The sequence below is a fragment of the Rhinolophus ferrumequinum genome, chromosome 15 (assembly GCF_004115265.2).
Source record: "Rhinolophus ferrumequinum isolate MPI-CBG mRhiFer1 chromosome 15, mRhiFer1_v1.p, whole genome shotgun sequence".
Lineage (NCBI taxonomy): Eukaryota > Metazoa > Chordata > Mammalia > Chiroptera > Rhinolophidae > Rhinolophus > Rhinolophus ferrumequinum.
The window spans coordinates 33827926-33851769 of NC_046298.1; the positions used below are offsets into that span (position 1 = coordinate 33827926).

The following is a 23844-nucleotide window of genomic DNA, read 5'->3' on the forward strand; positions in this document are numbered from 1 at the left end:
CATTCACCACATGAAGAAAATAAAGAAAACCACAGGATCAGCTCGCTAGCTGCAGAGAAGGCCTGTGATAAAATTTTACATTGCTCCTGACGCGAGGTCTCAGCGCCTGCAGAGCAGGGAGCCTCACAGAGGACCGGGACCGACAGCTAACCCCTTGCTCAAGTGCAAAGACGGTGTTCCCTGAGGGGACTGACGTAAGGACGCCTGCCTATCCTCACCACATCTACCGAAAAACATTTTTGTTTAAATGAGCAAAAGATCTGAATATGCACTTTGCAAAAGAAAATATCCATCTAGCCAATTAGCATTCGGAAAGGCGTTCTGCACTAGGAAAATGCAAATGAAAACCACAAGGAGATCTAAATACTTCCCCAGAATGGCTAAAATAAAGCAGACTGACAGTATCAAATGCTGACCAGGTGTGGCAGAGAAAACAGAACTCATGAGGTGTGGGCGGTGGGGCTGAAATGGCACAACCGCTTTGGGAGTTTCTAACAAAGTTAATGAAATGAGTGCGTACGTTCACAAACTAGCACAACAATGTTCACAGAAGTTTTGTTCATAATGACAAAAAAAATGCAACAACACAACTGCCCATTAAAAGGCAAATGGCGGGGCAGCCAAATGGCTCAGCTGGTTAGAGGGCGAGCTCTCAACAACAAGGTTGCCGGTTCATTCCCACATGGGATGGTGGGCTGCGCCCCCGGCAACTAGGATTGAAAATGGTGACTGGACTTGGAGCTGAGCTGCGTCCTCCACAACTAGATTGAAAGACGACTTGGAGCTGATGGGCCCTGGCAAAACACACTGTTCCCCAATATTCCCCAACAAAAAATTAAAAAAAAAAAAAAAGGCAAATATCTACATTAATTCTACTGTAGGCATAAATGGAATATTCCATAACAACAAAAAAGATACTGGCACATGCAATGACATGGACGACTCTCCTGTGACACCTCCTGGAGCAGAACAGTGTTGATCCATCAGTAGTCACATCGTGACACTTCTGGGCCACAAAAATCAAGTCCCCTGCGGAACCAGATTTGGCTCAATCCCTTTTTCCCCCTGAGGGATAACAAAGTATACATCTTAAAATGATAGGTTGTATACCTGAAAAATCCAAAGGAATATACAATTAAAGGATTCAAATTAGTATGTGAATTAAAGAAGTTGCCAGATACAGAAAGTAAATGATTTCTGTTTACTATAAACAATTAGGAAATGATATTAAAATATCACTTACATAAGTCTCAAAACACATCAAATACATAGAAATAAATCTAACAAAAGACGTTCAAGCCCTCTGCACAATTACAAAACACTAGTGAGAGAAAATAAAGACAACAAAAATGGAGGGACATGTTCCTGATAAGAAAACTCATATTGTTAATATGGCAGTTCTCCCCAAACTGATTTTTACCTTGAAAGCAACCCAATCAAAATCCCAGCAGGCTTGTTGTGGAAATCAACCAGCTTATTCAAAATGCATATGGAAAAGCAAAGGGTCAAAAATAGCAAAGATAATTCTGAAAAACAGCAAAGTTCAGCAAATTAAACTACCAGAGATCAAGACTATAAAATGAATGTCGTCACAGCAGGTGGGCCTGGACCAAGGCTCAAAGGTTCAGAACCAAGAGCACCATTTGGAACCCCACCTGGCTGGTGATAAAGGCACTGCTGCAACACAGTGAGGAAAAGAGGGTCGTTCCAGTAAGTGACAAAGACCGTGTGGACAACCGTAAGGAAGAAAATAAACGTCGACCCCCACCTTCTACTACAAACCAAAAATGGATTCCAGACGAATCAGACTGAAAGCTTTTACAAGACAGTACAAGGGAACATCTTCACGACCAGTAGGCAACAGAAGAACAAATAAAGCCACAGGATGCCACTATACACCCACTAGCGTGACTAAAATTAAACCAATACCACAAAGTGTTGGCAAGAACGTGGGTAAACCTGAACTCTCACAGCTTTCAGGACCGCGGAACTGGCACAAGAACTCTGACAAATGATTACACTGTACCTGCCACTGTGGGAAAAACCCAATGTATGCGTGTTCGTGTCATTATCATTTCCCAAACTGGAAAGAACCCAAATGTTCAACAGAAGAATGGATAAATAAGCTGCTGAACATTCATACTACAGAGCAACAGAGGAAGAGAAGTGAGAAGGAAAAAAGCCTTGTAAATCAGATGTAATGCTGAACAACTAACGGACGCCCTCCTGTAAGTCCCAACAGTGCGAACGTATCGACAGTGACAGCGGCAGAAGAGAGGTCACCATGGTCAGGAGACTGCACAGGAAGGCTCCCCGGAGACCCGCAAGGCTGGTACGTTTTGATCTGGATAGAGATGATCCCAGGTTTTAATCATGAAATATAAGGAAGGATGTGCACTTATATTTCACTTAAAGAATTCACGGAAGTTTGAAAATCCTAGCTCCCCGCTATGCTGGCTGTCCAGGGGGAAGCAAACCCCTGTGCTGCACAGCGGGGGCACGGCTCTCAGGGCAGACCCGGGTTGAGCCTTGCTGATCAGCTGGGCTGGGGCAGGGCTGAGCTTTCCTCACTAGGAAAACAGGAAGCCTAACAGGAACCAACTGTACACATTACAACGTTTTCATTCCTAAATGCTTCAAGAATACCTGAAACAAATTCAACTTTACTAGTCACTACCATGCCAGACCCTGAGATGCTGTAAAAACAGCCAGGTGCTACCAGCTAGCACGGGACAAACCAGGTGTCCTGTATCCTCAGAGCAAGCTCGAGGAGGGGCTCCGCACACATGACCTACAAAGAGAAGGCCCGCTTGTAATCTGCCATCACACTATGCTTTTCACATGGAGGGGAAGAGAAATTTTAGTTAACTGTTTGGAAGATGGTCGTGGTACACTTGACATACTTAACTATGGCTAACTAACTCTTATCTATCAATGACCAAAGCAAAAGAATCCAACAGGAATGAAAATTGTACCAGCCACAAAAAACAGCATAAATATGGTGCTTCGTTTGTTGAAAAGATTACCCTTTCCCAAGTGAGCTGCCTTGGCGTCTTTGTTGAAAAGCATTGATCATACGTGTGTGGGTTCTATCTGTGGACTCTAGTCTGTTCCACTCATTGATAAGCCGGTCCTAGGCAAATACGGCACTCTTATTATTAGTGTAGCTTTATAGTAAGACTGAAATCAGATTGTGTCCTCCAATTTTGTTCTTCTTTTTCAAAGAAGTTATGATTATTCTAGGTCCTTTGAATTTCTATGTGAACTTTGGAATCAGCTTATCATTTCTTACCAAACAGCCCAAGGATTCTGAGTATTATATTGGGGGAGAGATGGTATCTAAACAATACTGAGAGTTTTCTGACAAATGAACATGACATAACTCTCCATTTGTCTAGGTCTGCCTAATTTCTCTCAGCAATGTTTCTTCATAGCTTTCAGGGTACAGGTCTTGCACATCTTTCATCAAATTTATCCCTTAATAATCCATATTTTTTACACTATTCTAAGTGTATTTCTAAATTTTAATAACCAATTGTTTATTAATAGTATTCAGAAATATACTTTGCATACTGACTTTATATTGTGCAACCTTGCTAAACTCACTCCTTAGTTCTTGGAGCTTTTGTGTCGATTTCTCAGGGTTTTCTCCACAGATAATCCTGTTGTCTGGGAGGAAAGACACCTTCACTCCTTCTTTTGCAATCTGTGTGCCTCTTGCTCTCAAAGGCCAGCCCTGCCTTCAGTTGGAAATCTGATTTGATCACCTGAGGGTGTCACCATTTGCACACTAATGCCTAGTGAGCGCCCAGTGCACTCGGCATTGTGGGAACACAAAGTGGATCCTCCCAGAGCTTACTTATGATGGGAAGAGATTACGAGACAAGCAAATGCATGCGTGTCAGAGGGGAGTGAATGCTCCAGAGAAGACCACGTCGTGTTAGGGGAGGTGTAAGGCAGCAGGTGCTGCTCAAGTGGAGTCAGCAGTTGTGGGTAAGTGAACAGAAACCTGTCAGTGACATGCAACCTGCTCCCCAGCTCCAGGGCTGGTCTGAAAGCTGAAGGCGACCCAAGCTTGGCACATATCTCATTTCCTCTGTGTTTTTCTCTATTTCCTTCTCCGCCCTCGCAAAACAGACAGAAAGCAATCCCAACAGCCAAGACTCTCCGGGTCATGGAGACGACGAGTCCACCTGAAATGACAATAACCTGACTTCACTAGAGACTGCTGCCCCCAGAAAGCCTACCTGAAGCCTGAAAAGAGCCAACACTCTCAGGGACCTGGGATCTGTGGAAACTGGGCCCACCTTCACCCTTTCTGTGATTTCATTATCGGGACATAACTTTCTGCCCTTTCTTCTGCAGATTTCTTTTGGATTTGTGCAGCGAGATGCTCCCAGCACTCCCTAGGATCGGAAAGAGCACAGGGACCCACAGCCCTGCGGACGCCGTTTCTTGGGGCCTTGTCCTAGAACTGCCCATAAAACCACAGGATGAAGCAGCTACAAGTCAAGGCCCCGTTAACCACGCCCCTTCCAGCTTCCAAACTGAGGTCACTTTTGAAATTACTCCTCTTGGATGAAGGGGGCGGGGTCACAGGGTCACAGCCCCCCACTCATAGCGCTGAGATGCCACCTCTGGAGCCAGGCCTCATCCCTCCCCCCAGGAGAGGCGGGCCTGTGAGGAGGCTGAGTGTGACTTCTCAGACCAGCCCTGAGGGGTTCCGTCTAAGGAGAGTGAAGGGAACCCTGGATGTCGCAGCCTGTGGGAACACGGCACCTGGGCCCCCACCACGTCCCCGGAGGGTTCATTAAAGAGGGTAGGCGCCCAACCTCGGCGCTTTCCTATAAGGTCCCCGGGGGGGGGAGGGTGTGGTGCTGATGCTGCGGGTCCAAGAAGCCACTCGGAGAACCACTCATCTAGCACAAAGAAAATGACCTCCGCTACCACGTAACCTTTAGAGTAACCCTGAGCGCTGTGCGGCCTCCTCTCTGAGCGGTGTGTGATGAGACAAGCAGGATCCTCTGTGAGACGGGGAGAAGGGCTGCTGTGACAGGGCCCCAGCCTGGGGGCCACGGGGTCATTTCTTACTCAGTGGCCTCAGACACCACAGCAGCCCTTGGTTTCTGTGCACAGAACACCCTCAGCCATGAAGGGCTTGCTGGTTCCTTCCAGGCTCCTTCCAGGTTGGACGTCCCGGGATTCTGTAGTCTGCTGAGCGGAGGCCCCGAGGAAGAGCCTGTCTGCACTGAGCACCTGGCTCCATTTATGTGGCATCTTCAGTGTTAGTATTTGTCTCCCTCCATGAGGAAAATGTCTGGCTTCATTCTGAGTAGTTTAAAAATAAAACAGTACAAAGCTACCTTACTGAGAAAACAAACAAAGCCAATCCACGTGCATACGCTGCCTGCACCGACCACGCCAGAGCCAGTTCAGTCCCCTTGAGTCTCTGTTCTCAAGTAAAAGAAAGCAGTGCAAACAGTCCAGAATGAGCCCCCTGTCGGAAGGTGAGCGGGAGGCCTGCCCACGGCCCCTGGACTGGGTGCCCACAAGGCCCACGCAGCTGCTATGTCGAAGGCGTGCGCTGCCTGTGCGTCTTTTCCCGTGTCAGCCTTGGTTGGGAAATCCTTCTGCGCAGGCCCAGCCCTGATTCCACCTTGTGGAGATCTGGGCCAGTGGGGACAGCAGCCTGGGGCCCCTGACGATGCAGCCTGGAGGCAGAGAAAGCAGCTGGGTGGGGTTCCAGCACAGGAGCCAGGCGCAGGTGGGCATCTCCCCCATCCTGTGCCCACAGCTCAGCAATCCTCTTACAAGGAAAATGCACACACAGACCAGGGAACCGAGATAGTATCAGTGTGAAAGCGTCCCACACTTGGGGCTCTCACACACGGAGTGGGAATTCCCGTGCTCCCAGGGCAGTGCCCACTGGCTGCATCTGCTCACGGACACGGCAGGACACGTGCACCCCAAGCCGCTCCCAGGCCATCCAGACGCCTCAGACGCGTGTGCCTCTACGGCTGAAGCCTCTGCCTGCCTGCAGCTCCACACTGCGCTCCCACCTCGGTTAAATGTCAGATTCAATCTTACTGAAACCATCACAGGAATCCTACAGTCTTGGGGACAGAAATGTGGGGGCAAACTGAGGTTATCTCAAACATAAACCTAGTGTTTAAAGACTAACTTTGGGCCCCAGATAGAAAAAAGAAAGGTCACCCTTAAAAGAAAGCAAGACCTCTTTGGCAAGATCACTCCTCTCCACACCAACCCACCCAACAGAACCTTCTCCACTGCAGCTGCAGAGGGAGGCCTAACAAAGGTGGGACCGAAAAAGAACAGTACTGCTGCAGACATACAACCTGAGTGGTCAAGGTGACATTCTCAGCCCTTATGCCTGTTTAGACACGGTGAATAGGCTGAGGATAGGTGAGTGGGAGGAGGAAAGACAGGTGAGGAGGAGGAGGAGGAGGAGGAGGAGGAAGAAGAGGAAGGAGGGTGGGGGATGGAGGAAGGAAGAAGAAGGAGGAAGGAGAAGAGCCAGACCAGGGTGTTACCTTTTTCCCCGTTTGTTTCTCCACCATGTCGTTGCTGAGAGAAAATTCTTCTTGCTGTGGTGTTTTAGAACACCCACCCTTGGGCATCGTTCTTCTCCCCTCACTTGATCTTCATTTATACGGCCATCGCTTCGTCATCAACCGTCTGCTTCCCAAGAGAAGACAAAGGAGGTTAAGATGTGTTGAACTCAAACAGACCCAGTCAATCTCAAACTCATGCAACAGAATGAACCAAACCTAACCAGCTGTTCAGACTGGCCCAGAAAGAAACCACTGAGGAAACACCAGCCAGTCAACACTGGCAGGAACATGTACATGACATAATGGAGGACACAGTGGGGCAAGCATATCTTGGCTGCAGAAAGGATCAACCTACCAAGGCGATGGCCACGCTTCTGAGCAGCAGTGGCCAGTACCCACCCTCCGATTGCATGCCAGGGCCCAGCGTCTCGGGTCCTGCTCTTCAGGGTTGGGTGCCACACATGCTCTGCAGTGGCCGTGCCACATGGGCAAGGTCACACCGAGGTGCAACGCCTGCCCTTCAGGTCCTACAGATCGTGCCCACCCACCGTTCTGGCCTTACCACCACCGGCCACCTGGGAAAGCAGCTCCCTTCCCACACCGCCCTGTAGACAGAAGGTCAGGTGAGAATTTATACTTTACAGCAAGTACCAACACTCCCAATTAACTCACCAACTTCTCCCGAATAAAATGTTCAGAAAGCAGCCATGTGATGCCTCTGAGGGAGTCATCAGAGAATGTTCTGGCAGTTTTAATGCCCAACTCCTACCTGCTGAGCCAGCCCCTGCATTTCCCAGGAAATCCCAGGACACATGCTGTATTCCTCATGGTTTTATTTTTTTGTATTTTATGATGTTCTGACATCTTAAAAAGCTTGCTGTCTGGGAGACACTGTCCCTCACGGGACTAGCCCTTCCTTAGAGACAGCAAAGACCGCCTGAAGTGGGCACGCCTTTCACACACAAAACCACCAACCAGACCATCTCACTCACACACAACCACATGACTTCCCCTCACATACACGGTCCCAGCCACCAGGCAATACAGGCCACCCTATAACCACAGTCCACAGAATTGTTCAAACCAGCCAATCCCAAACCGCTCCCCCTGTCCTGCCTTGCCTTCCTACAGAAACCCCAACAAAGGCTCTGGCCGAGACTTTCCTCTCACTCCTATCTGCTGGTGCTCTCCCCGGTGGCCCTGTGCAGCACACAGTGACCTCTCCCTGGGACCTGTGCAGAGAACAGACTTCCTGCCACATGCGCTGTGGCCACGCGGACCTGACCAGACCATGCCTGACGTGGATGTTCCTCCAACACAGGCTGCCTCTCTCCCCACTTCCCAGCCCTCCTCTGCGTGTCCCACACATCGCGTCACTTAGCAGGAGGACCAGGGAAAAGCACACCTACTCCGTCTTCCTAAAGTCACCGTCTTCCTTTTCATGTGTTAGTTTCACTGTCAGAGTTAGAAAATATTTTATATAAACCAAATCACATGCATGGTTTCATCTCCTTTTCCCACAGTCACATGCTTTTGTGCTTTGCTATTCTGGACAAGTAATTTTTATAACTAACTCACCTAGGATTCATTCTGTAAGTAGCAGTTCCCTACTCTTCCTGCTCCCTGTGGGCAGAAGACCAATCTGCCTTCCCCATCCTTCTGGAGATCCTGTCTTATTTTTCCACATTAACTGATAAAATTTCATCCTCTTGGTGCTTAACTGACCTAAGAATTTCATTCACTCCCTGACACTTCCTCCCCCAGCACACAATGCAGGTAAACAGAGTATTTCCATCCACTGCTCCAATGGCTGAGGCCAGAAGTGACACTTCCTGTCTCCCCTTGAAATGATGAGTTCCACTTTCTCCTCCCATTTTCCTCTACAGACTGGGGACACCTCAGCCAGGAGGAATGGCATCTCAGAATCTGATGCAGAGACAGCTGTTGAAACTCACGGCTGTCTGGGAACTGAGCGGCAATGTGACAGCAGAAATTTAAAGATTATCCAGAAAATTTTTAACAATCCTGATTGCCTGCCCTCATGATGGAAACACTGAGCCAAGTAGTCATGGTGTCTTCAACCCTCCAGTGCCTGGATATGAACACACATGAGTCTGTGGAGAACGTGCAGGAGACACTGGGAACCACCGGCGTGGAAACAGCGCGGACCCGCGGTTCCCGGGCCTGATCTCGCCGCCCACTTCGCAGCACCGTGACCAGGAGAGCACACAGCAGCCACTTCCTTCTCCAAACCACTGATTTCCCTCGGTGTCCCCGAGCGGGCTCTGCTGGGTGGTCTCTCTATTCAAGATGGAGGGCTGAGGCCCCTCAACTCAGAAGCCGGCCTCCTTCTCGCACGCCTACCTCTCCCCCCGGGAAAGGCAGCGCAATGGCTACCGGCAGGACGAAGCGATTATGACGTGTCCAGAACAACTGCCCCCAACCTCCAAAGCCTATTTATCTGTAAAAGCAACCACAGAAGTTGCAGGGCTGGAGAAAATGGTGACTGAGTTCTGCCTTGCTCCTGCAGGATTCCTTCCATTTCCCAAGCGCCCCCGAGACTGGAGGGGAGGCGTTTCACAGGCAGCTGTGCAGGGGCGGGGTGCGGAGGTAGACACAACACTGCACGGGAAACACCGCGGCCTCAGAGTACAGGCTACGCCCCCAAACTCGTCGCTTAAAGGTGCACCCCAGTTCTGTGTACTGTGAACCGTGAAGTAGGAAACACCGGGAACAGTCCACCGATGGAGCCTGACATGGCTGCCATTGTTAGCATTAAAATTAAAACACTGCAGCCTCAAGGGACCCATCTTTGGGTCCAATGCCTTTCACCCAGACTCTGGCACAAACTCGTTCTACCACAGGCAGCTGTCCCTTGCTACCAGGAGACAATCACCACTGTTTTTATTTTGTGAACAACCTACCGGCTGATTCCATGTGATGTGTCACAGAGTGAAGGCAGGGCTACACCTCACCAGGACGGCCTGAGGGACATTACGTGTCGGCAGCTGGCCATGCACGGTGTGTCCTGCCCTGGCCCACGGGCCTCACTCACGCCTGAAAAGGCTGCCGTCCTCGAGCTTCACCGCCCCTCCCCCGAAGGACTGGGAACCCCGCAGGTAGGGTAGGAATCCTTCCTGAACACTGTTTTGCTGTAAACCGTGTCCCTTGAGCCCACCTTCCCAACAACAGACAAGACCACCGAGGCACCGCACTCCCAGGATCCTCGAGTTAGGGCCTCGTACTGGTTACACACACCCAACATTCAGCACTGATCAGGAATACAGGACAACGATGGCTACTGCTCCTCGGGGCCTGGTTACCCCAGCACACTAGACTCCTATCTTTAGGAGCAATCATTGAAAAAGGGGTCACAAAAGCTGGGAACGACAAAGAGACAGAGTTCAGATTTGCCAGTGACACATTTCAGTTGAGTTTCTATTAGGCTGGTGCAAAAGTCATTGCGGTTTAAAAGGTTAAAAATAATCGCAAAAACCACAATGACTCTTGCACCCACCGAACGGCAGGAGAACTGGATGCACTGGATGGATGCATCCCCTGCCTCACAGGGTGCCTCTGGGGAGTCCATGGCCAAGGGGAGCTTGGGCCACCCTAACTTTGTTAATTTATCATGACAAACTAGGTAAGAGCAAAGGCTCAGCTGCTCCTCCGGCCTCCTCCATTTGCTGGGTCATCTCGACCCTCCCAGAGCTGCCGGCCTCTCGGGCTGCACGCCTGCATGTCCCTTTCCACCTGCTCAGCTTCTCCTCGGCTGCAGGAAGTGGCCACGCCAGCCAAGGGGATGATGCAGATGACGCAGATCTCCCCCCCACCCCGGCCTCCCCCTAGGGGGTTTCACCAGCACTGTGAGGCCCCCTAGAAGGGCTTAACCCTCATGTCAGGAGCCAGGCTCTAGAGCACTGCTGCTTCTGCGAATCCTGTGAGGGTGGGGGCTGCTGGGACACCCAGGCCTCCCCACTCAATGCTGTGCATTCACTGTTACACCCAGGCAGAGGCTGGGGCTGCCCGACGGCTGTCAGAGTGGATAGTCTTCATGGCTGTCAGTCCTCCCTTCTAGAAATTTCCAAGGCTGTCTGAACCTGGGCTCTGGGGCTTTCTGATCAACATGCTCCACAGCTGACTACCCAAATCTTCGCCCCAGAAGACCATTTTCTCCCAGGAGGTGACTTGCTGTCCCTGATCAGACACACTGTGAGTGCAGCCTGAATCCCTTCCAGTATCAGAACAAATCCACTGTAAACGCAGGGACGCTCTAGTTCACATCAGAACCAAACCCCCCACGGCGCCCTGGGACACAGGCAGACTGGAAGCTGAGCACCTGGGAAATGTCTGCAGCGCAGTGCAAAGGTGGCCACGGAGAGCACAGCTGGTCTGCGCCCTTCCCTGGCACTGACCAGCTCCTGCACGGGGACAAGTGGCTGGATGCAGGCCCTGTTCCTGCACCTCCAAAATGAATGGCAGCTGTTCCTGCTTCGCAGGCTGTTGGGGGCATGGACACCATTCGGGAATGCACTCAAGAGAGTCTGGAGTGGGGTGAGTTTTCTAAAGAGACGTCATCACATTCCCTGAAATGAAGGCCCCGTGCTGTGCTGCGGCTGAAGGACTGCCAAGCACCGAGCAGCAGCCCGTCGGAGCCCAGCCGGGGAGGGAACCAGCCGCTGTCCGCAGCCAGCCCCCTGCCCCAGAGCGAGACAGCCCATTCAGCTCTGTACCTGTGCACCTCGCAAGTGGCCCACACAAGCTCCAGGTGATGGCCACCTGGTAGAATCTTCTTCTTCCCACCTGACCTGGGAACCCGCATTTGTGAGCTTAGAGAGACAACTATTCAAAGGGCTGGCAGGACCGACATGACAAGAGGCCTCTGGACAAGGTGACGAAGTGTGTTCCTTCCCAAAGGTGCTTCAAACAGTGCTCAAGTGTGAGAGGTGCATCAGACCCAGCGCACACCCACACTCCACAAGCACAGGCAGGCCTCTGTCTAAGCTGACCATCCCAAATACCACACTGTCTTCCCCTCTCTACACACAATATCGTACTGCAAGTCCCTCTACGCGGGCAGACGCAGCACACGTGAGACAGCCTCCTCCGAGACAAAACTTGATGCAGGAAGGTGAGGAGCACTATTGCAACGCCTGGAGCTTAGCAAAACTCCTAGGAATTTTAGCCTGATCCTGCCATGTCAAGTGTCAAGCTAACAGCAAGAAACTATGGGGAATCACAAGGCATGTTTACTGGCCTCATGTGGATCAGAGATGGAATCCGAGTGGGAAAAGGCACAGCCTGGGAAAGTTCCCACAGGCACCGTGGGACCAGCCGGCTGGAACTGCTCTGCGAGGGAGAGCACAGCGGAGTAGGATGCAGGGTCAACAGCCCTGGCCGCCTGTGTACAGGCCACGCACACCAAGTGGGAAAGGAAGGCCCACGAGGCCCCTCCCTGCCCAGCTGAGCTGCAACCACAGGAAGAGGACAGGCGCCTGGGAGGAAGGCCTGGGAGGAAGACCACCGTTCACAAGTGCACATCCCAGAAGGGATGCAGAGAACCTGGGGAAGCCCCACTGAGACTGCAAGAGATACAGACATGGGGCACAGCAGGCTGCTACAAAAGAGAAACAAAGGATTAGAAGCAATGTTGGGTTGGTAGAGTAGAAACATTTAAGGAGAGAGAGTAAAAGATCAGAAATTTTAAGATAAAACATACATTCTGCAGAATCAATCCAAAAACCCACCATCAAAGGCAAAGACATTACCAAAGAAATAGTAAAAGAAAACAGCCGAGGACATGCCTCTTTAAAGGGAAGGAATGTGAGGACACACAACAGAAATGCGCTGAGCCATAACCTAGCCTGGCCTCCAGAAATCCCGCCCACTAGGGGGGTGGGGGGTGGGGGTTGCAGAGCCAAGATCCTCCATGAAGGAGTGAGATTCTGACTGCAACAGAATTCTCATCAACTCTATGAATGCCAGATGACAATGGAACCCCAGTCCTAAGAAAATTATTTCCACACCAAAATACCAGATTTAGCCATACTGCCAATCAGAGTAAGCGCAAACTGAAGACATTTCCATGCATGCAGAAAGTTAAGTTAATCACTCCTGGGACACCCCCCCCCCCCCGGAACAGCAGACTACAGTCAAAGGCCAAAGCCAGCCATCTCCCCTTTTGTGTAAGCAATAAGGGCTAAGAATAGGTTTTTACATTTTAAATCCTTGGGTGTAAAAGAAAATCAAGACTAATATTTCGTGACATGTAAAAATTGCATGGAATCAGAATTTCCGTGTCCATAAAAAAGTTTTACAGACCTTGGCCACACCCAGATTGCGGCCCTGGTGTGCAGATGGCTTCCCTCGGTCTTTACTCCATCAAGGTGGGCAGAATGGACAGCTCCGCCCCCTCCAGGGTAGGGGTTCAGTGTTGTCTGTGGGCCCTGAAGGTCGCCTGGAGCTCTACAGGGGGCCTGGGAGGCCAACACCATTTTCATAACAATGCCAAGAGCAACCTGCCTGGCCCGAGGTGCCAGTGGCCCAGCCCCAGGAAGAAGGCGGGGGTCCTCTGGGGAAGCAAGCCAGTGTCACCGACAACTCTCCTTGATAAAGCAGCAAAAATACAAATTGTATTGAAATGCAAACCTTGAATCTGTGACAGGATGGAAGTCTGTGTGGAGCACTTCTGCTGCATATCAAAGCACAATACCTATCTGAAGACTTCTGCAAGTTTGTGAGTTGTTAGCTCAACTGACTGCATTTTCATGGAACACAAGTCTTAACTTGAAAAATTCTTTCAGACAAACTATTATTAAGAACTGGGTATCCGGCAGCTACTTTCTCAAAAACGAACAAACTGAGCCTATCACTTCAAGGAAAATTAACAGCAGTTGTGGCCAAAAATAAAATGTGAGCTTTCAAGTGAAATCTGTATTTTGGGAAACTTGTATCCATCTCCATTAGCTTACCAGCATCCCAACGCTGAAGGACATTTTAAGGAGATCAGTGGTGATATAAAACGGTTATTTTTTAAATAACGTGTAATGAGATGTGTCAACATTTGGAAGATCTGCATAACTCAGTGAACCAGCATTTTCCAAATGACCAAATATGGGATATTACAAAACCACACACAGGAAAACATGCACAGAACACCATGCACAGAACACACTGGCGGGGCTGTAGTGCCAACAGAGAGCTTTCAGAGCCTGTGCTGCACTTCCTGTCAAAGCAGAATCCACAGTCACGTGAGAATGGCTTCCAATGTCTCCCTTTTCCTACTACATGGCTGAGAGGCTGGATTTTCTTCCATACACTTTAAACAAAACAGCAGAATGCAATAGATGGAGTGCAGACTCAGGCAGCAGTGTCTAGCTGTCTTTTATTTAAGCCAGATATTAAGAGATTTGCAAATATATAAAACAATTACACTTTTCCATTAAATTTGTGATTTCTTTTGTAAAATAGTTATTTTCTACAAAAAAATTGTATGTAATAGTTTATTACTTCTTAATGAACAAAACATTTAAAAATTTTGTTATACTTTTTAAGACAATGTTTTAATACAAGAATTTGAAAGCTGTAACCGCCATCACAAAAGCCCTATACGGTACTCACTAATCTTCAAGCTCAAGAAGTCTGGGAACCTCTGCAGCCCAAGGGCAGGAAAAGACTTGCTACCAGGAAATGAACCCACCCCAGGAGAGCAGTGATGTGAAAGCATAAAATGACTACTGTGCAGAAGCCCAAATTGTCGTAAGAAAAGAGAGGGAAAAGTCTTTTTAAAAACTCAAGCAAATAAACTTGAAAAGAAAGAACCTCAAAATTAAAGTGCAAATTATTTAAAAGCTGAAGCAACTGTTAAAACACCATGATGCTGACCAACAAAGCAGAGCCAGAAAGGGTCTGGTCCCCAAAATATGGACACTAACTTATGACCACAGAAGCTCCAAAGGCAGGAAAGGCAGTTGGGTCCATTAGTGGCGAGGGGACAACTGGGCATCCAATGGAAAAACACGACATGATCCCCACCTTACACCATGCCCGGAAATCAATGCCGGACAGATTACAGACCTAAATGTAAAAGGCACAGCAATGAAGCTACTAGACATACAGAAGAACTGCTTCACAACTTCAAGGTAAAGACAGATCTTTTAAACCAGAAACACTAACCATAAAGGAAAAGTTTTGAAATTCGGACACTTTGAAAGTAAAAAGTTTTGTTCATTAAAGGTCACCTTCCCACAAAAAAAGAGAAGAGAATATTTCCTACACACAGACCTGACAAACAGCTCTTACCCAAAAAATATATAAAGAGCTTCCACAAATCAATAAAAAAAGACAACCAACCAATACACAAATGGACATGAGACTTAGGCACTTAACAAAGAGGAATCGCACAAAGCCACTAAGTAGAAGAAAAGCTATCAGCTTCTTTATCCATCAAAAATTCAAACAAAGGGCCGGCCCGGTGGCTCAGGAGGTTGGAGCTCCGTGCTTCTAACGCCAAAGGCTGCCAGTTCGATTCCCACAACATGGGCCAGTGGGCTCTCGACCACAAGGTTGCAGGTCCCGCAAGGGATGGGGGCTCTGCCCCCTACAACTAAGACTGAACACGGCACCTTGAGCTGAGCTGCCGCGGAGCTCCCAGATGGCTCAGTTGGTTGGAGCTCGTCCTCTCAACCACAAGGTTGCAGGTTCGACTCCCACAAGGGATGGTGGGCTGCGCCCCTGCAATTAACAACTGGACCTGGAGCTGAGCTGCGCCCTCCACAATCAAGATTGAAGGGACAACAACTTGACTTGCAAAAAGTCCTGGAAGTACACACTGTTCCCCAATAAAGTCCTGTTCCCTTTCCCCAATAAAATCTTTAAAAAAAAAAAAAAGCAAACAAAAATCAAAATACAGTATCAGGTATCAGGAAAAATGTACAACAAAGGAAGTCTACTGGGAATGTGAACCAATGTGAACCAATGCAACAAGCCTGGCACTCAGATTGAACATCCATACATCCGACTGTACAACAGTGGCATTCTGGGCACATTCAGAAGACATGTAAGCACATATGTACCAGGACAGATACAAGAACACGCACGAGGCAATGCGTGTAGAGGCCCGCACTGGTTGTAGGACACTGTGATGGTGACAATGGAATACTATACAGGAGGGACAACACACAACCTGAATGAATCTCACAAAGAACGCTGAGAAAAAACATCACAGAAACACTTGCGTGTTTAGGAATGCACACTTAGGTGATAAGACGAACAAAAGCAAGGCTGAAATTGTTGTGCAAGTCTGGAAAGCAGTGGGGGGGCTGGGCGCCGTGACTGCCAGCTGACCAGAAGGGGGTTTCTAAGTGAGGGTTACACACCTGTGTCCTCTGTGATAAGTGAATGTACATTTTTACTTTGTGGATTTTTGGGTGTTATGTTACATCTCACAATAAATAAAGTTTAAAAATCTGGATATGTTCAAAACACGGTATGCTGCACACTCTGGCAGGACTTGAGAAAGTGGAAGGTTAAGGGACTTGTTGCACAACTGGTGTCCCTTAAGTGGCCCCAGCACCCTATGTGATCCTGGTGAGAACTGTAGTTATGCAGACATAATGGGGTAGCAGCTCAAGGCTTCCCAACAGTTGGAGTGAACCTAACCTATGCAGAAGTCACTGTTATTGCAGAACAGAATGAAAAACAAAAGCCCTGATAAATTAAAGGTAAACACATAGCTCTCAGAATATGGGAGGTAAAAAGGGGCTGATAAAACAAAGTAAGAAAAACACCTGTCTACACAGAAGGAATTAAGATAGACTAAATGTGACGAACGGATGTGACGAACGGAGACAGAGAAACGAAAGGCACACAACCAAATAACTACAAATAATAGCCATGAAGCACTGACTAGAGGAGGGCTTAGTCTGGGACATCCTCTAAGGCTGATCCATGTAGAAGTAAACTGACCAGAAGGGGACAAAAACACAAAGTGGAGGAAAAAGATCAGAAAGAGGACCCAGGCACCTTGTGCATTTCTGCTGGGAATGCGGCAGAGGACAGCCCTCAAGAAAGGGGTTGTGGAGTATCCTGAAGTATCACGTACATCCTGTAACCCAGCCACCCCACTGCTAGATCTGCCCCAAGATGCATGGATAAGGACAGTAAAAGGCGGGCACAGGGCGATTTACCACAACACTCCCTAGAGAGGTCCTGGGACACAAAACCCACCCACTAGGCGGCTGCTCAGGTCACGAGGTATCTACACTGCAGCATAGGACGAAGGGGGGAAATCTATTACTCCAGCGTGACCTCCACATTGACCTTCTCATCAAGTAGAGAAAGCAAGTAGAGAGAGATGCATACAGTTATGTTTGTGGTAACAAATATAGAATATGCGAGGCTGGGTAAACATGCAAAAATTAATCAATGCAATCCACCATATTAACAAGCTAAAGAAAAATTACCATCATAACAACTGATGCAGAAAAAATATTTAACAGAATCCAACACTCATGATAAAAACTCTCAGCACAACAGGCGTATAGGGCAATATCCTCAGTGTGATAAGGAACTCTAGAGTAGCCTACAGCCGTCATTCTTAACAGTGAAAAACGGAATGTTTTCTCCCCAAGATCAGGCACAACGCAAGGACGTCCCCTCCCGGCGATGCTATGAGACATCACATTGGAAGTAAGGACCATAGCGATAGGCAAGAAAAGGAAACAAAAGGCATCCAGATTGGGAAGGAAGAAATAAAGTCATAAAACTTTCTACAGTGCTCCCTTGATACCCAGGGGGTAACTGATTCCAGGACCCTCCCCCATCACGAACACCAAAATCCATGGGTGCTCAAGTCTCCCATATAAAAGGGCGTAGAGTATTTGCATGTAACCTACGCACGTCATCTCTAGATTGTTACCTAATGCCATGTAAATGCTATGTAAACAGTTGTGATGCTGTATTGTTTAGGGAATAATGACAAGAAAAAAAGTCTGTACATGTTCGGTGCAGACGCTGCAACCATCATATGCCTGACTACACAGTCCACATCAGCAACAATGTAACATTTTTAAAAAATATTTTTAATTTGCAGTTAATTGAATCTGCAGATTTGAAAGCCACAGATACGGCAGGCCCCCTGTATTTGATGATGATGTGAAAATTGCAAGGAATCTACCAAAAACTGCTAGAAATAATGAGTTCAGCAAGAGCAGAATACCAGATCAACACACAAAAAGCAACTGTATTTCTAACAAACTAGTAGCGAACATATAGAAACACAATACCATTTGCAATTGTTCCAAATGAAAATGAAATGCTTAGGTAAAAATCTAAGAAAACCTATAAAAATTTTAGGAAAAAAAATGGGATAAAATCTTCAAGATCTAGGGCTAGGGAAAGAGTTCTTAGATGTGACACCCAAAGTACAATCCACAGTGGAAAAATGGTATCTCAACAAATTAAAAACTTCGGTCTGTGAAAGACCTAGCTTATAGGGTGAAAAGACAAACTGCAGGTAAGGCAGAAAATTTCTGCAAATCACAAGTCAGACAAAGGACTTGTATGTAAAATAAACAATCAAAACTACAGTCAACAACAAACAGTCCAATTAGAAAATGGATGAAAGACATGAACAGACATTTCATCGTTGTAGAGATATGGAAGCTAAACAGCAATTTGGGAACTGTGTTATACAGACGCAGATCACCTGCTGGGTGTTTCCCCAACCAGGGTCAATCCCAGAATCATTTTAGCATGTTGAACAGCGATTTTTTAAAAAGTGAAATAAAACAGAACAGAAAATATCAGGGGGGCATTACGTACATACACCATCTCATGAAGAATTATTTTGTGAACATGTTTCCAGTGTGTGTGTACAGCATGTTTAGGGCAGAGATATAGATGGTTTTTCTCACAATGGGTCGCTGTCAGGACATTTCAGAAACAATGGCCTAACTGGTTAATAATCCTGGGTTTGTGGTCAGATACATCGAAGTTTCCCAATCTATAAATATGGAAATGAACCCTTCCTTCTCATAGTAAGAACTTTGGGCAAGTGCTCAATCAACATCATCCTTCTTCACCAGCCATCTCTCAACTCGGAAGGTATGGCTGAGGACGGAGAGCCCTGATTGTTTTGTCCTAAATGTTTCTCTTGAAAAACCACTGTGTTACCTGGACTTCTCATTGAGCACACCTTGGTTTCCACAGTGTGTGTCCTGTCCTTCTCTGAGGAGCCATCTGTTCTCATCACTTTACTCCCCCAAAGGGTGAGGTCCTGCCACTTGCAACTGTAGGCTGGCAAAGAGCCACAGATGACCCAAAGTGACAACAAGACATGCCACCCAGGCTGGCAGTTGGGCACTCAGCATGCTGTGGGGTTCCTGGGAGAAGTGGCCAGGCCAGGCAGGCCAGGACCTGACCTGGGAGCAAGGAGTAGTGGGCACAGGCTCTGCCCATGCGCCATTCTAGACTTACCCCACTGAGTACGCACAGACCACCAAAGCCATGTCACATCCACAGACTCACACAAAACCTGCAAACAGCTCAAATGTCCCCAGCAGGACAACAGATGGACCCTGGTGGCGCCGTGACAGCACACTGTGGAAGTGTTTCCCATGGTGCTAGAAGCCGGGGGATGGGGAAATTGAGGAATGGATGGGACAATCCTGCCTTCATCTGGCTGTTCCCACAGGTGTATGACCAAGCGACCCAGCCTCATGCACATGGAAGGTGGTTGCCATTTCCTGCACTACTGTTGGCACAAGACCTTTTTGCACAAGGTCTCTGCCACCCTTGAGCTTCATTCACGTGACACTGGCTCTCTCACCCTCCAAGGCCCTGTACCGAGTACACAGTGCCCCAGCCCCCTCGCCACACCACCCCCTAACAGCTCTGTGCCACCTCAGTACCCTGAGACAGGACAGCAGGTGGTATCACCTTGGCGTGCAGCCCCTGGCGTCCACAGGAGCAGGGGTGCGAACCCTCCACGTAAACCTCAGCCCCCGGCCTACAGAGCAGGAGCAAATCTCCAATGCTACTGAGAGGCGCTGAAGCTGCTGTTCTCATGTCTGTTTTGTTGTTTGGCTGAGTTTTCTCCAGGTCCACGCTACCGGAGTGTGGCGAGCAGACATGCAGCATCTGGTGGCAGGATGCTACCATGGGATATGCTTCAATCTGTCCGATGACACTCTCAGGTAGAGCTTTTATAAGAGTTTCTAAATTAAGAAGTGATGGCCGACATCACAGGAAACTTGACTTAGACACTTTTCCTGCCAGTTGGTTCGAAAAAGCTTGAACTGTTATTTTATTGATGGGCTTCCGGCCATGTGACTATGCAGCCAAGAGAGCTGAGGACTCAAACCACCGTCTTAAGGGGTGGTGACGGCCCAAGGCCAAGGCAACGGCTGAGGTTCATTCACCACCTTCACCAGAGCGTGAAGCAGCCTGGCAGGGAGCAGGTGGTCAAGAAACATTTGCTGAAGAAGCACACACAAGAGTACCCAAAACACACACCCTTAAACACTGGATCACCAGGTCACTGGGTGGAAAACGCTAATATTGCCCACAATTCCTCACACTTTCCTACAAGGTTCAGATACAAACCATCACCTCTGCAATACCGGTGGAAACCCAGAACTTCCACGAGACACGAGGCGCCTTGTTTACAAGAGGTGCCTTCCAAGGAAGGCGAGAGGGAAGCCTTCTGCTGAAGCAGGTCCTTCTGGGGGGTCTGACTGCCATGTCCCTGCAGTTCGTCCCATTCTGTGCAACTACCCGTACGCTCATGCCATCCCCAGGATGACGCCATAGCTGGACAAACCAAAGGAGAGATGATAAAAGGATTTTGTACAAGAATAACATTTTATCCAAGGAACATCTTCCCATTAGAAAACGACTGCAAACTCAAACGCCACAACAAAGCAGACGACAGGTTAGAGATGAAGCAGAACGCTCCTTTGAAATGTTTCAAGGAGACAGAACTAGCAGCTCAGATTCCTTCGCCCACGTGATCAGATACAGCAAGTGCCACTAGGCAGCCGTGAGACACTCGCTTCCACAGAGCTCAGTATTTTTAACTCTTCTCCACAGTGTATGTTCTAACAGCAGAGATCACGTGTATGTCTCCTCCCTCTTTCGCCCTGGCCTGGTGTGCAGACAGACAGCTCTGAACGTGCGGGCATTCCAGCAAACCTGGGACCCCGTGTGTCCTGTGCTGCAGCCCCAACCCCATGGTGGCATTCCTGCCGTGCCGCCTCAGCCATGTCGCCACCCCCGTTTACAAGCCCACATTCCTGCACCAGCCTCTAGGCAGAAATGAGCAGGCAGGGAAGGCCCAGTTCTGCACGACACGGTGAAGCCGTCGGCAGAAAGGCTGCCCACACATGTCCTCACCCAGCACAGGGGCACCCAGACTCCTGCACCTCCCCCCCCCTGGAAAAAAACAAACCATCAAGCTCCTGGGCCCACCCAATCTTACTGGTATGTGTGGCTGCCTGTCACATGTGTCTCTCCCTGTCTGGCCACCTGCGTCCCTCAGCCAGTCATTGCTCCGCAGGGGCGGCCGTGCTCCCGTGTGCAGGCACAGGTTCCCGCCGGCATGCATGCCTTCATTTTAGTAGTTACATATTGACTTCGAGTATATTAGCAAGAAGATTACAGCTCAGCCTTTGACCAAGGCGAGGAGAGCAAGGCAGTCAGATCCAGGGCGCCCCAGGATATGTGGGACGAAACACCGGCCAGAGAATCACTGGAGCCCAAAGAATGACTTCCCCTCCTCCCTTTGTTCTCAGCCCACAACCTAAGCCTGGACCTGCATCCCATCCCAGCCTGCGAGGTGCAAGGGCCCTGCCTTCCCCAGCTTCCTGTCACATGTGGGACACAAAGTGAGGCCATCAGAGGCCTGGCTAGCAGCCAGGATACGCAGCGAGGGCGAGGCCCCCCCAGAGGCATCGGGGCACAGCTGCAGCCCTGCACACCCACCCGTCCACGCCAGGTACTACCAAGGTGCACTCCCCCATCTGTGTACTGCTCTGAGGGCCGGCCCCCGTGTGACCTGCCCCTAGTGTCACACAGCAATGTTCCCCAGGACAACCATCTGTTTACTATGGCGGGAGGAAGGGTAGGGGGAATGGGGGACGGAGAATTGACAAATGCTGACGCAATGCCAAACTGGAACACCAGTTTGGAAAAGACCTATCTGTATTGGAAATACTGTCTTCACAATACTCTCTGGTTTTCTAAAACAGGAGACCTTTTGTAGAAAAAGGCTACCACAAAAACTACCATCTTTGCTTTCCTTAAGTTTAGATAATCAGCCAGGTAAAAAAATAGTTTCCCTCTTCTAACTGCAAGGTTTGCTAAGTGGATGCTTGGAGCCAAACAAGCCTAATTAGTAACAACAGAATCATCCAGAAAGAAACCCACAGTGAAACTACCTCCTTTCCCCTCAAAGGAACCACCAACTGGCCTGTGCCCTCAAGTCTCATCAGAGCCGGAGTGTGAAACTTGGGAAGAGATGCAGCGTCTACTGGTTCCTGAGGCTTAACCTTTCTACTCGACCGGAAAGACAGTCTGGGTCACCGCTCAGAGACAACTATGGACATTTGGACATTTTCCCTCCAACCTGATATTCTTTTCACTACAGGTCTCATTAACACCAGAATTGAGTAACTTTAGACAAAATATCCCAGCCTAAAAACCTGTTGGTGATGATGGTCACAAACCATCAGAATATTTCCTTCATTGCTCTCTTGGTTAGAAAAGGACAAAACTGAGTTGGCCTTTGTGAAAACAGGAGATGCAGGTTCAGAAGCGGGGGTGGCTGGTAATGCCGTGACACTTCCAGGCTTGCCCTGTACCGCCTCACCAGAATAAGGCTTGGCATGAACTTGGCTGAACATTTAGGGCAAACAGGCTGGCAGGCTGGACTGCCACAGAGACTGCTCGCAAGGGCACAGTGCTGTGTGACACTGGCTGCCAATAGCACGGCAGATGGGAGTGGCTGTGTTACACACGGGTGTGTCAAGACCTGTGACGCAACAGGAGTCTCCTGTTTCCTTAGGGTAACTGCAGGCAGGTCTCCTGGTTACCCCAGCCTTTCTTGGGACCTGGCGTTGTCATCTCAGGGTGCAACCAATGCACTGACATAACGAAAACCTCAGGCCAAGACTGCTCACCTTTGCAAAACCAAGTAAAAGGCTTGTCCTAGATGAGACAGCAAAGTATTAGGAGAAATTATTTTTCCTTATTAAGAGGGTATTAATTGAGAGAATATATTTAAAATCTATTTACTCAAATACCCTACCTCCTTTGGGAGCGAAGAAGCTTTACGCATAACAGCCACACACTGCCAACCCCCCAAATGTCCATCAACACATCAGTGGATGGGCGAGCTGTGCGGTGAGCAGACCACGGGAGATGACTCAGCGAGAAGAAGAATGAACTTAGGCCTCGCCCTCGCTGCGTATCCTGGCTGCTAGCCAGGCCTCTAATGGCCTCACTTTGTGTCCCACATGCGACAGGGAGCTGGGGAAGGCAGGGCCCTTGCACCTCGCAGGCTGGGGGATGCAGGTCCAGGCTTAGGTTGTGGGCTGAGAACAAAGGGAGGAGGGGAAGTCATTCTTTGGGCCCCAGTGATTCTCTGGCCGGTGTTGTCCCACATATCCTGGGGCGCCCTGGATCTGACTGCCTTGCTCTCCTCACCTTGGTCAAAGGCTGAGCTGTAATCTTCTTGCTAATATACTCGAAGTCAATATGTAACTACTAAAATGCACACTTATCAGCATGGATGAATCCCAGAGAGCAACGCCGAGGGAAAGCCCAGATACAGACGGATGCGTGCGTTCTGCTTCGATGAAGGCCCACACAGGCCACATTACGCCGCAGTGACAGCGACACACAGGACACCCTCAACAGGGAGGGAGGGAGAGCTGGCTGCGAGGGGCTCTCAGAAATTATCTGTGCCTTAAAGGGCGTGGGAGTTACATACTTACACTCAAACTGCATTTTATTCATGACTAGATTACATCTAAACTTAAAAAGAGAGAAAGGAAAAAACACACATTTATCTCGAGAAAGCATGAGTGGGTTCTTGAATGGTAGCCTTCCCCTGAAAAGAGATAGATCCAAGCAGGACCTGTGGCTGTTACCTTGTTTAGAAAAAGGTCTGGCAGACATAACCAAATTAAGGATCTTTAGCTGAGATCATCCTGGATTATCTGAAAAGACCCTAAATCCAATCACAAGTGTCCTCATCAGAGAAGGCAGGGGG

General features: G+C 48.9%; 1 protein-coding gene across 3 annotated transcripts in view; it reads right to left on the reverse strand.

The window, feature by feature from the left end:
• ANKRD11 (ankyrin repeat domain containing 11) overlaps positions 1–23844 on the reverse strand; it is a 192812-nt gene that overhangs the window by 35950 nt on the left and 133018 nt on the right. For 2 of the 3 annotated variants that reach the window (XM_033128132.1, XM_033128130.1), the window contains exon 3: positions 6552–6696. Coding sequence is in view for 2 of the 3 variants with exons in the window: in XM_033128130.1 (XP_032984021.1) it covers positions 6552–6638 (87 nt within the window). In the remaining variant the exon portion in view is untranslated. Of the gene's footprint in view, positions 1–6551; positions 6700–23844 lie in introns of all 3 variants that reach the window. The other variant, XM_033128131.1, reaches the window with a different exon arrangement.